Here is a 13,255-nt window from a genome sequence, read left to right on the forward strand (position 1 = left end):
ATTTGACTCTACATGGATGTCCTGGGATTTTGGATTTAAAACAAAAATAACTGGATATAAAGTTGAAGTAACTTGGTTTTTAAGATTTTCACAATTTCAAAATAAATATTAAAACTTTCTCCATCTCATAGGTTTTTTTCCAGAAGCTTGTTGCTGACATGTTGTTGATCCAAGCATACTCTGCCAAAGTATTTCCTTCTTTATTGCAAAAGAGAGAGACATTTTGGGCAGAACAAATAACAGAAGTTAAAATACTAGAAGAAAAGTCACGCCAACGTGGTATGAAACTACAGAGTTTGTTGCAGGTATTTGGGTTCTGTAAATGTTGTACTGAAGCTGGGAATTCCTGATTTTCCATCACCACCCCAGGTGTTGAGAAGAAGTATCTAGTTATCATTAAGCTATAGTTAAATGGAAGCCTGACAGTGAGGAATGTGGAATGTGGACCCCTGCTCAGGTTCTGAGGCCACTCCCTGAAGGAAAGGTTGGCTGGGATTTCTCGTACATAGATTTGGGATGGTACTGCGTCTCTCTGCCTTTTAGGTTCATGTATGAATAAGCAAAACGATAAGCACTTTGAGACCTTGAATGAGATCATTTGGGTGAAACAGTTACTGATTTAGAAACTGTACTTCTTCAAGAGAACAGGCCCAGATGTTCTAAAATGGGTAATGACAATCTTGTCTAAATTCAAAGAAAAAAAATAAGCATGCATAAAGCTCCTTCTCAGTTTTGAGGCATTCCCCTCACAGCCTTTCATAGCCAATGTTAGTACTTAAAGGAAATAAAGAAAAAAGGAAGGAGGCCGGGCACGGTGGCTCACGCCTGTAATCCCAACACTTTGGGAGGCTGAGGGGGGCGGATCACGAGGTCAGGAGATTGAGACCGTCCTGGCTAACATTGTGAAACCCTGTCTTTACTAAAAATACAAAAAATTAGCTGGGCATGGTGGCGGGCGCCTGTAGTCCCACCCACTCAGGAGGCTGAGGGAGGAGAATGGTGTAAACCCGGGAGGCGGAGCTGGCAATGAGCCGAGATGTGCCACTGCACTCCAGCCTGGGTGACAGAATGAGACTCCGTCTCAAAAAAAAAAAAAAAGAAGGAAGGAAATGTTTAACTTGAAAATATAATATGGTGTTATTTTTTGCTAACAAAATTTATTTTCTAGTTAGTGTGTCAAGTTGATATTTCTAATATGTCATGGTGTTTTTTTAAAAAGACTCCATGGACCCAGTGAGTGTTCTATAAAAGCTAAGTGAGCCACTATGTGAATAGATATGGAAATGAGTGAGATGGTTATTTTTCTAACAGATGATGTTTGGAGTCAGTAACTCAGCTCTGTGGTGTGTTGGGATCCTAGGGGTGGGCGTCTGTGAAAACGGGACAAGCTGAAAGATGACAAGACTAGAGCTAAGGCAGTTGTCCTCCCCTGATGAAGTGTAAGCCTGTACTCCTCAAAGATACCCTGAGCAGACCTATGCTTCAAGTGGCATGGGGGTTTGATGGGCGTGGGCGTGGGCTTGGGCGTGGAGAGCAAGAGCAGCCTAATAAGAGCTTCTGTTGAATAAGGGTCTAAAATTTAGCTCTTTCCCTTTCCTAGTAAGAGAAAGGGTCTCTTGTGGCTCTGAGGTCTCTACAGAGTTGCTAAGAGTATCACTTTAACTTCATTGTATTACTCCTTTAGTCATGTTACCCAGTTTGACAAGACAAGCATAAAACACTAAATGCCAACTGAGATTCTTTTTAAACCTTGTCCTCAAAGGCAATGGAATTCTTTTCCATTCGATGTTGAGCGCTTACCAGAGTGGGTTACGTCTCTGACACACCTGGAATCTGTGCTTTAATTTTGTATGGTCTTGGTGTTCATTTTTGTTTGGTGATGAATTGTGTTGTTATCTGGAACCAATCTAGTAAAGGCTTCCATTGATTTTATGTCCTTGATTCTCTAGAAATGGGAAGAATTTGATGAAAACTATGCATCTCTTGAAAAGGACCTGGAAATTCTTATATCTACATTGCCCTCTGTGAGTTTGGTGGAAGAGACAGAGGAAAGATTAGTGGAAAGGATTTCGTTTTACCAGGTATTTTTCTTCCATTTAAGTTATCAAAGACATGTCCATAGCACTTTGTGTTTTACATTTGTTTTGACTAAGTGGCTTGGTTTTGAAGGTTTGAATTGAAACAAAACGTTCATCATACAGCTCACTGTTGAATGTATTCAGGGAGACTGCAGATTTGAATGTGAACTCCTCAGCATAAACACAAGTCTGGCGTGGGGGAGAGGACCTTGTCTGAGTCGTGGCTCCATCACTTATCACCTCTGTGACCTTGCTGTCCCTAAGCCTCAGTTTTTTAATCTGTGGAACGTAGATAATCGAGCCAATTCCACCTGTCTCTGGAAGTGAATGCCAATGAGCTACTAGTATGGAAATGAGCTGAAGAATGGAAATAACTTTGTCAGCCTTCGGCCTCTAAACATATATTAAGTTTTATTCCTACAGTGAAGTCCTGAGTAGATGCAGCCCACGAGAGAGACAATAATCTTACCTGCCACCAGCATTATAAAAACATCCCAGGCCGGGTGTGGTGGTGCACACCTGTAATTCCAGCACTTTGGGAGGCCGAGGCAGGTGGATTGCCTGAGCTCAGGAGTTTGAGACCAGCCTGGGCAAAATGGTGAAATGCTGTCTCTACTGAAATACAAAAATAATAATAAATAAATAAATAAATAAAAATAAAAATAAATTAGCTGGGTGTGGCAGTGTGTACCTGTAACCCCAGTTTCTTGGGAGGCTGAGGTAGGAGAATTGCTTAAACCCGAGAGGTGGAGGTTGCAGTGAGCCAAGATCACGCCATTGCACTCCAGCCTGGGCGACAGAGCGAGACTCCATCTCAAAACAAACAAAAAAAACCCCTCAAACGTTTAAACTTTTTGTGTGTAACTTTTTGTATTATTGTCATCAGTCTCTGTGTCTCTAATTTTGGTGCCAAAGAAAAGATAAAACCTTAAAATGGTTTTCAAGTGGCATTGAGAACATGACTAACAAGATACAAAACAGGTTTTAAGTCTTCTCACCAGGAACTTAAAATTCCTAGTTTTAACTTTTAGAGTATATGCCGTCAGAGTCTGAGTTGTACGGCCAGAGGCAGTTATCAAATATCAACTTTAAAACTTCAAAAGCACATTTATCGCCTGAATGAACTAGGTGGAAAATGAAAGCAGGAAATACTTCCAGGGCTCTCTCTTCCGTGGAGATATTTTAGCCTCTATAAGGAACATTTTCCAGAGGCTGGGACACTGTATTTATACTCCCTAGATGTCTGGAAGGCTACAGTTGGTCTCATTGCCACCTTATTAATTATATTGAGCCTAACTCTAAGGTAAATCTGGATCCTCTGGGGTGGGTGGGAGTGGGGGTGATGGGAGTACTGTTTAGCTCTTTGTTAGTCTAGGGATACCGAAGGTAGCGTCTAAACAGCTGAAATAATGCAGTTGAGAACACTATTTTAAGGCTTATTATTTTAAGCAACAGTCTAATATTAGCCAAAGTAATATGAGTGTGATTGTTTTCTCCAGAAGTAACCATAAATATTAAAAAGAAAAAAATTGTTCTAAGATTTTAAATGAATTTGCCAGACTAAAGAAGACGTATCTCATAAAGCCCATCTCACATATGGACTTCATAGGCCGTTCTCAGTTCAGAGTCAAGGAAAGGTTTGTGTGAGTCTGACAGATGTCGTCATCTTGATCAGCCGTCGTCTGTGGGGCGTGGAACCTAGGGGTCAGTTGTGTGTGGCCTTTGAAGTCGAACAAACCTGTGTTCAAATGCTGGTTCGGCCTAGTTACTCGTGTACAGACTGTCTCCATGCATATAATCGGTAAATTAGGCTGGGCGTGGTGGCTCACGCCTGTAATCCTAGCACGTTAGGAGGCCGACGTGGGCGGATAACCCAAGGTCAGGAGACGAGCCTGGCCAATATGGTAAAACCCCATCTCTACTAAAACTACAAGAATTAGCTGGGCATGGTGGCACGTGCCTATAATCCCAGCTACTCAGGAGGCTTAGGCAGGAGAATCGCTGGAACCCAGGAGGCGGAGGCTGCAGTGAGCCGAGATCGCGCCACTGCCCTCCAGCCTGGGTGACAGAGTGAGACTTCATCTCAAAAAAAAAAAGGGGAGGGTGAATTAAGACTTTTCAGAGATGTTTTAAAGATGAAGAATCTAGCATTTCACTTAGAAAATTAAACTGATTTTTTTTTCTTTTAATACAGATGTTTGATATTTCATTCTAGCCCACACAGGCTCAGACACGGGGAGGGGATTACAAATGGGAGTGGTGGAAAGGGCCATGGAAGTGGAATTTTTTGGTAATTTCTTAAAAGGCTTAACTTAATTTGAAAATAGCAAACCTTCTGTTTTGATAATTTATTTTTTAAGATTAAACAGGTGTCAGGATAAATGGCATTAGATGAATCCAGCTGTGTTAGGTAATTACCTTTAGACAGACTTCAGATAATTTCATTTTTCTTTCCATGGAGTTGGATTAATGATATGCTATTTTAATTTATTTTTCTAAAATTTTCTTCCTTTCTCTCTACTGAATCTTTATATTCCGTAGAAGACTCTGGAAATGAATTTTCTGCCTAGTATTTGCATCTCATGGATAATAGAGAAATACTATTTTATTTATCCTCTTCTTATGTAAGTCACCATCTGAAGTGCTTCCGGGGGCAGAACAGAAATAAAGAACACCTGGTGGCTCTGCAATCAGAGGGGTGGTGGGGACTGAGCTGAGGGAAAAAGGGAGTGGGCTCTCCTAGAGCTGGCAGCTGCTGCTCAGTTACGGCCACCCTTTGCCACATGAGATGCAGACCAACAATTGCTGGGTCTTCCAGTTTTCCCAGAGACACTGGCAATCCTGATTATTATGTAAGATTTCCTGGTTTTTCTTCCTTATTTTTTTTTTGAGACAGAGTCTCGCAGTGTCGCCCAGGCTGGAGTGCAGTGGCACGATCTCAGCTCACTGCAAACTCCGCCTCCCGGGTTCACACCATTCTCCTGCCTCAGCCTCTGAGTAGCTGGGACTACAGGCACCTACCACCACGCCCAGCTAATTTTTTGTATTTTTAGTAGAGACGGGGTTTCACTGTGTTAGCCAGGATGGTCTCAATCTCCTGACCTCGTGATCTGCCCCTGTCAGCCTCCCAAAGTGCTGAGATTACAGGTGTGAGCCACCACGCCTGGCCTAGATTTCCTGATTTTTCAAACTGATCTTAAGGTCACACAAAACCTGTCTGTGAGCCCAGCATGGCCTAAAGAGTGCCAGCTTGGTTTTTGTTTGTATGTAGTAAGTCTATAAAGTTGATTTGGTTTATTTTTGGGGTTTTTTTTTTTTTTTTTTTTTTTTGAGACAGTCTCGCTCTGTCGCTCAGGCTGGAGTGCAGTGGCACAATCTCAGCCTACCACAGCCTCCACCTCCTGGGTTCCAGCAATTCTCCTGCCTCAGCCTCCTGACTAGCTGGGATTACAGGTGCAGGCCACCAAGTCCTGCCTCAGCCTCCCAAGTAACTGGGATTACAGGCATGTGCCACCACGCCTAGCTAATTTTTTGTATTTTTAGTAGAGAGGAGGTTTCACCATGTTGGTCAGGCTGGTCTCGAACTGCTGACCTCAGGTGGTCCACCCACCTCAGCCTCCCAAAGTGCTGGGGTTACAGGCGTGAGCTAGTGCGCCCAGCCAGTAAGTCTACAGAGTTGAATCTGTGCTCTAGAAATGTGAGATTGGACACCTATCATGAAAGGTGACCAATAAACCATTAATCATGCATCTAGTCAGACTATAGTCTTGAAGGTTGGGAAAGTGTTACTGTTTCATCAGTAGACACAAATGTCAGTTTTAAATGCAGTATTTGTGAATAGCTTGGCAGACTTTATTTTCTAAATAATTCATTCTATGACTTTACTTTTTATTAGCAAATAAAAAGAAACATTGGTGGAAAACACGCCCGGCTTTACCAAACTCTGAACGAAGGCAAACAGTTGGTGGCGTCTGTGAGCTGTCCTGAATTAGAGGGCCAGATCGCAAAACTGGAAGAGCAGTGGTTGTCCCTGAACAAGAAAATTGACCATGAGCTCCACAGGCTGCAAGCACTTCTCAAGCATCTGCTCAGGTCTGCCTTTTTGGGGGTGAACTGGCTTCACATTGTTTTGTGGAGAAAGACCTCAGGGATTCTGTAGTCAACTAAATTTTACCTGCAACCCGCCTTATGCTGTTTTCTCTTGGGCAGTCTAAAGCAGTTGGGGCCCTCTTCTGGGCTAAACACGATGTAGAATCTCTGATGGTTTGCTAGACACAGCATAACATGTAGTTTGCTGTGATCATTTTTTCTTTTCTTTTTTGTTTTTAAGGAGGCAGGGTCTTGCCCTGTCACCCAGGCTGGAGTGCATAGAGTGCAGTAGCACAATCATAGCTCACTGCAACCTTGAACCCCTGGGCTCAAGCAATCCTCCTGCCTCAGCCTCCCAAGTTGGTGTGACTACAGGCATAGGCCACCATGCCTGGCTAATTTTATAAACTTTTTTATAGAGATGGAGTCTCACGTTGTTGCCCAGGGTGCTCTCAAGCTCCTGGCCTCAAGCAATCCTCCTGCCTCAGCTTCCCAAAGTGCTAGGATTACAAGTGTGAGCCACTGCACCCAGCTAGTTTACACATTTCTATAGAAGCTAGGAATTATGTTATAAAATATATATAGGTTACCTTTATACCACGATATTGCTCTTTCCTACCCTCTTCCAAAAGTTTTAAAATTAAAAAAATTAAATGATTTTAGCTAACAGAATAGTTTGAAATAGCCTCACAACAAAGGAGAATTTGTTGTGCTTAGTTGGTATAATCTTGAACCATGTGAGGAAGGAGGAGAACATGGAACATTTAAACCTCATTCTCATCCCTGCCTCTTAACCTAAGGCAGTTTAAAAGTTACAAGAAGGGCAGAATTTTGTTTGAATATTTTCACTACCTCGGGCAAATATGTTGGGTGTTCAGCCAACAGCAGTTTGTTGTTATACAGCTTATACAAATGCTGTGTGTGTGTGTGTGTGTGTGTGTGTGTTTGACCATATCTGTTAAAATGTGTGATTCTATTACTTTCAAAATATTAAAAAGAAAAAAATTGTTCTAAGACTTTTAAATAAATTTGCCAGACTAAAGAAGACATATCTCGTAAAGCCCATCTCACATATGGACTTCACAGGCCGTTCTCAGTTCAGAGTCAAGGAAAGGTTTGTGTGATAATAAATATAAATAAATAAATAATTTTATTTATTTATTTTTTGAGACAGGGTCTCACTCTGTTGCCCAGGCTGGAGTGCAGTGGCATGATCATGGCTCACTGTAGCCTTGACCTCCTGGGCTCAAGTAATCTTCCCACCTCAGCCTCCCGCGTACCTTGAACCACAGCACATGCCACCACGCCTGGCTAATTTTTGTATTTTTTGTAGAGATGGGGTTTTGCCATGTTGCCCAGGCCTGTCTCAAATTCCTGGGCTCAAGCCATCCTCCCACCTTGGTATCCCAAAGTGCTGGGATTACAGGAGTGAGCCACCGTGCCTGGCCTATATTTTTAATATGAACACATTTATAGAAGATATTTGATGAATAAAAATCTCTGCCCCTTCACTGGGTGTACTTTTGTATAGCTGTAATAAGAAATAAAAAAGAATGCTTTAGACTTCCTAGTTGTTCTTTTTTTTTTTTTTTTTTTTTTTTTTGAGACAGAGTCTTGCTCTGTCGCCCAGGCTGGAGTGCAGTGGCGCAATCTCGGCTCACTGCAACCTCCACCTCCCGGGTTCAAACGATTCTCCTGCCTCAGCCTCCTGAGTAGCTGGGACTACAGACATGTGCCACCATGCCTGGCTATTTTTTTGTATTTTTTAGTAGAGACGGGGTTTCACCATGTTGGTCAGGCTGGTCTCGAACTCCTGACCTCAGGCAATCCACCTTTCTCAGCCTCCCAAAGTGCTGGGATTACAGGCGTGGGCCACCGCATCTGGCCTAAAATCCTCATTGTTCTTGCTAAGCTATAATGAAGAGAGTCCTAGAAAATGCCAGGGGCGTCAGACTTGGGGCATGGTATAAAACATGATATAATCCTTATTAACATCACGATATTCTGAATGTTAGGACTAATCAACATAGGAAAACATATAATAAAATAAGACAATTTGCTGGTGATGCATATCATTATCAGAGTATGTTTCTAATCTGCCTTCTCTCTCACTTTGCTCCTGTTAGTTATAGCAGAGATTCGGATCAGTTAACCAAGTGGTTGGAATCTTCCCAGCATACTCTGAATTACTGGAAAGAACAGTCCCTCAATGTGTCTCAGGACTTGGATACAATCAGAAGCAACATCGACAATTTTTTTGTAAGTCGTAATAGCATATTACTGGCCAGAAATAAATATCAAGGAAAAAGCATCAGGGTTAATGTGATAGTCTTTCGTATTTATTTGTGGATAAGGGATAAAACTTGGGCAAATAGTAGCTGTATTCTTCAAACCTAGAACTGTTTATACTGTTCATTCATTTATAATGATAAAATATATTTTTAATTGACCCTATAAAATATATATAAATTTAAAACTTGCACTGGGTGCAGTGGCTCATGCCTGTAATCCCAGCACTTTGGGAGGCCAAGGTGGGTGAATCAACTGAGGTCAGGAGCTCGATACCAGCCTGACAAACATGGAGAAACCCCATCTCTACTAAAAATACAAAATTAGCCGGGCGCGGTGGCGCATGCCTGTAGTCCCAGCTCCTCGGGAGGCTGAGGCAGGAGAATCACTGGAACCTGGGGGGTGGAGGTTGCAGTGAGGCAAGATGGTGCCATTGCACTCTAGCCTGGGCAACAGGAGTGAAACTCAGTCTCTAAAAACTTGCACTGACATAGGTCATGTTTTACAAATACAAAGAGTACAAGACCAAAAAACAACTTTATAAGGTTACTAACTTATAAATGTTTAACATTAATAAAGGCATAGTTTTAAATTATTGTAAACAAAATTGATATTTCTACTAAAAAGCTTTTGTTCCATTGTTTTGAGATGTTTTTTGGAAAAAAATTCAAAAAATATCCCCCAAATTTTGGGGGAAATAAAAAGGTATTACTCTTGTAATATAATTACGTAATGATTATTGGTCAATGCACTTATGAAACGTAGTCTTTTCCATTAGACTTTTCTTGGTTTTTTTCCATTTTTCATACTTTGTAGCTGTGGTTACTCACTTTGGTATTAAAATGTAAATTTTTTCAACATACTTGAAAGAATCTCTACATAGGAAAGATTTAAATATTTTAATTACAAACTTGTTTCAAGTAATTCATTTAATATGCACTTTGTGTTGGGTTCCATAGTTTATTGTTTAAACTTAACCATAGTTTATTGTTTAAACTTAACCATTTAAATAGTTTATTTAAATAGTTTATTTATTATTATTTATTTATTTTTTTATTTATTTATTTATTTAATAGTTTATTTATTATTATTATTAATAATAGTTTATTTAAATAGTTTATTGTTTAAACTTAACCATTTAAATAATGACTTATTTTTAAAAATACTAACCCACTGGGTGATAAGCTTCTTGAGGGGTGTGCATTCCATCTCTTTTGTTCCCCATTGTGTATGTAATGCCCGACAGTAGGAAAAAGGGGTGTGTGTGTGTGTGTGTGTGTGTATACACATTCAAATATTTACTATGTTTAATTGTTACTAGCCAGTTATTCTGACTCTTAGTTTCTGCTATATTTAAATTTTAAGTTTCTAAATTTTAAAACTCTCCTGTAGGAGTTTTCAAAAGAAGTTGATGAAAAGTCCTCCTTGAAGACTGCTGTTATAAGTACTGGGAACCAGCTTCTTCACCTGAAGGAAACTGATACAGCTACGCTGAGAGCTTCTTTAGCACAGTTTGAACAAAAATGGACAATGCTCATAACTCAACTTCCAGATATTCAAGAAAAACTTCACCAGGTAAGTCTTTAGAGCCTCAGCATTTGAATTAATGTTCACTTGTTAGCTCACAACTCTTTCGAAATTATTTCTCTGACTCAATAATTTTCATTGACACTACCTATTTTTCTCTGGCACCAGTGAATATAGGTCTTAATTACTGGACCCTCCTCCAATGGGATTTTTCTTAAGAGAGAAATCAGGCTTAATTACTTTATTTCTCAGTTTATCTTTGCCACTGTGTTAGTTTATGTGAAGGTCATTGTCATTGTTTTGGGGTCGCTTATTCTAAGTTTGAATGCTGGGTTTGTTTTTTTGAGTAACCTGCGTAATTATATAGCAAGACCTTTTATCAAACCAGATATCATCTTTAGTGAAGCCCTGATTCATTTTGTTAACTGCAGGCAATTAAATGGAAATCATTTTGTTCTCACAGCTTCAAATGGAGAAATTGCCATCTCGTAAAGCAATCACAGAAATGATTAGCTGGATGAACAATGTGGAGCATCAAACTTCAGATGAAGACTCCGTGCACTCACCAAGTTCTGCATCTCAAGTTAAACATCTTCTTCAGAAGCACAAGGTAATTATGCAAAAGGAGCAGAAGTCTTTTCATTGAAACAAGAAGGCTAATCAGTTAGAGGGGTAATGCTGGACAAAGGGACACATAGGATATAATTTCGAAAAACGGATTCTAGGGGTAGGAAACTGGTGTGGTGGATGATTCTAGAGAGATGTTAGTAGACTTGCTTTTATTCTGCTTAAATTCCTTTTGCCAGCCCCCTTCACCGCAGGACAACCCAAGCAAGCTTTTAACAGACTTTCATCTCATCTTTTTATCCCCACCCCACTGCCCCCACTAACCACGGGCTCTGCCTGACAGAGTGATTTTGATTCCTTAACTGTTCTTGGTGCTCTCCCTCATCATGCTGTGTACATGCTGCACCCTCCACCTGGAATGCCAGGGCCCATGTTTAACTGTATACGTCCTCTTAGTCATCCTTCCAAAGTCAGCTCGAGTTGTCCTCATTTGGAAATCCACCCCTGACTCTCCCAGCCAGACTAGGTGACTTTCCTAGATTAGGTGTCTCCATCATGCTATTAGTAGCTCCCATCATGCATTAGTATAATTATTGGTTTGCTTGCCTGTCTCCCCACCTTGACTGAGCTTCTTGAGACCAGGGGCTGTCCTTCACCTCACTAAAATATAGCACGCCTATCCCAATACCTGCCTTCCTCTAACAGGGGTTAATGAAATGTTCTTTGAGTAAGAGAATGAGTAAGAAAAAATTGAGATCCTTCTACAAAGAGATATAAATGTGGCCTTCTCTGTGATATTTAATTTCAAGTAGATTTAATATTTCATGAGCCACACGCAAACATGTATCTTGTGCTCAGCAGTATGCTGGCCACTGGGAATACAAAGATGAGTGACACGTGTGATCCATTGCTTTAAGACCATGCAGGCTGATAGAACTAGCTTCTGGTAGGCAGAACATGAATGGCTTAATCACCAAGCATGATATTAGCAGAAGATTTTGTTTTTATGTACCATCACATCCTAACTTCAGTGTGTTGTAAAATCTTTGAAAAGTCTACACGTGTGCATTCTCATAGGCTGTAGCAACCTAGCACATACCACATGGCTGTCACCCCTGGGTGTCTCCAAAAGAGGTTCTAGAGCTTGCAAGGATGAAATCAATAAATGACAGGTTTGGCAGAAATGTTGTCCCTGCGTGGGTTTAGGATTGCTGTACAACTTAAAGCCACCCAGACTTTCTAAAGCCACCTGAGAGGCCTTTACCTATCCCCGAAGGAACAGGGAAGCTGCCTAAATGACAGAGTTCCTTAAAGGTGTCCTGGGTTTTCTGAGAGAGCTTTTCCTTCCTGTTTCCCATCTGGTTGTTTCCATGAGCCCTCAGGATGGCCCTGAATTCCCGCACAGCTCACGGGCAGCCTCCCCCAGGAAGCTTTGTCATATCCTGGGTCCTGATTTGGGTTCAGATGATAGCAACTGCCACACACAGTGCACCTCTGCCTTTTCAGCCTATTTGAAAGCAATGCATCTCTGTGTAATTCCCCAAAAGAATCTCGACTCCAATAAAGCCAACTCCTGGTGTAGGTTGGGGAGGGTAGAAAGGAACTCCTAACAGGTGCCCCTTGATTAATGGATGGGAGCTTGGCGTCCCCTCGAGTACATAAAGGGAAATCCAGTTGATCTGACCAACTTTCATGAATGCTTTGGGTGTTTAACTTTGCTTATTTTAGGAGTTTAGAATGGAAATGGACTATAAACAGTGGATAGTGGACTTTGTTAACCAGTCGTTACTTCAGCTAAGCACCTGTGATGTAGAAAGCAAACGCTATGAAAGAACGGAGTTTGCAGAGCACCTGGGGGAGATGAACCGCCAGTGGCACCATGTACATGGAATGCTGAATAGAAAGGTGTGTTCCTGGGTCACAGCTGGATGTGTGGTTTGGCCTTTATAAAATACACTCTCTGAAAAATCAAAAAAGACGTTCAATTAGTTGACTAACTGATTGCTAAGCCTAATAATCATCTCAACCATAGCCCTTTTATAAATCCTATGTTTTAGCATTCTCCATTGGTACCTATAAGGTAATATGAAAATAGTTCTTATATTTGAGATTTCTTAGTGGGAAATTGAGCGAGGCAAGCGGAGAGGAGGAATTTATTTAGGAACATGTCAAGTATTATGTCAGGCTCCTAAATGATCAGAGATTTTACATTTTCTATGAAAGCAGATGTTCAAAAGGGGCAAAGCTATTTCAGCTTTGAAAAGATTTATGAAAAGAAAGAAAAATACATGTGGCTTTTTGGTAGATTTTTCACTCCGTGACTCTTGAAAAGATTTGGAGAACTTATTCCTGGAAAAATACTTTACATATAATCGTAATGATAATTGGTGTGTTTACTGTGTAGAGAATGCATACAAATGAATTTACACAATTAAGAAACAAGTACATGAATGGACAAAGGACATGAACAGACAATTCACAAAAGAGGAAATTATAGTTAGCAAATAAACATGGAAAGATATCATTAGCAGATACTCAAACACTGTGTAACATAATGCACTTAATTACATTAGAAAAAAAAATCAGATGAGGACAAAACCCAAAGCTGTCACGTTCATACATTGCTGATAATGGCTTAAGTACTCTCTTGGAAAGCATTTGGAAAATTTAAAGAACCGTAATAATAATCTTATCACTTAACCAAG

The 13,255-nt window shown here is 40.6% G+C and overlaps 1 protein-coding gene across 14 annotated transcripts in view; it reads left to right on the top strand.

Moving 5' to 3' along the window:
* SYNE2 (spectrin repeat containing nuclear envelope protein 2) overlaps positions 1-13,255 on the top strand; it is a 376,210-nt gene that overhangs the window by 280,816 nt on the left and 82,139 nt on the right. For all 14 annotated transcript variants that reach the window (XM_065548888.1, XM_065548887.1, XM_005561459.4 and 11 more), the window contains 7 exons: positions 132-305; positions 1,950-2,081; positions 5,974-6,170; positions 8,294-8,426; positions 9,849-10,031; positions 10,447-10,593; positions 12,279-12,455. In XM_065548888.1, the coding sequence (XP_065404960.1) occupies positions 132-305; positions 1,950-2,081; positions 5,974-6,170; positions 8,294-8,426; positions 9,849-10,031; positions 10,447-10,593; positions 12,279-12,455 (1,143 nt within the window). The remainder of the gene's footprint in view (positions 1-131; positions 306-1,949; positions 2,082-5,973; positions 6,171-8,293; positions 8,427-9,848; positions 10,032-10,446; positions 10,594-12,278; positions 12,456-13,255) is intronic.

The sequence above is a fragment of the Macaca fascicularis genome, chromosome 7, assembly GCF_037993035.2.
Source record: "Macaca fascicularis isolate 582-1 chromosome 7, T2T-MFA8v1.1".
In the NCBI taxonomy this organism is placed as follows: Eukaryota; Metazoa; Chordata; class Mammalia; order Primates; family Cercopithecidae; genus Macaca; species Macaca fascicularis.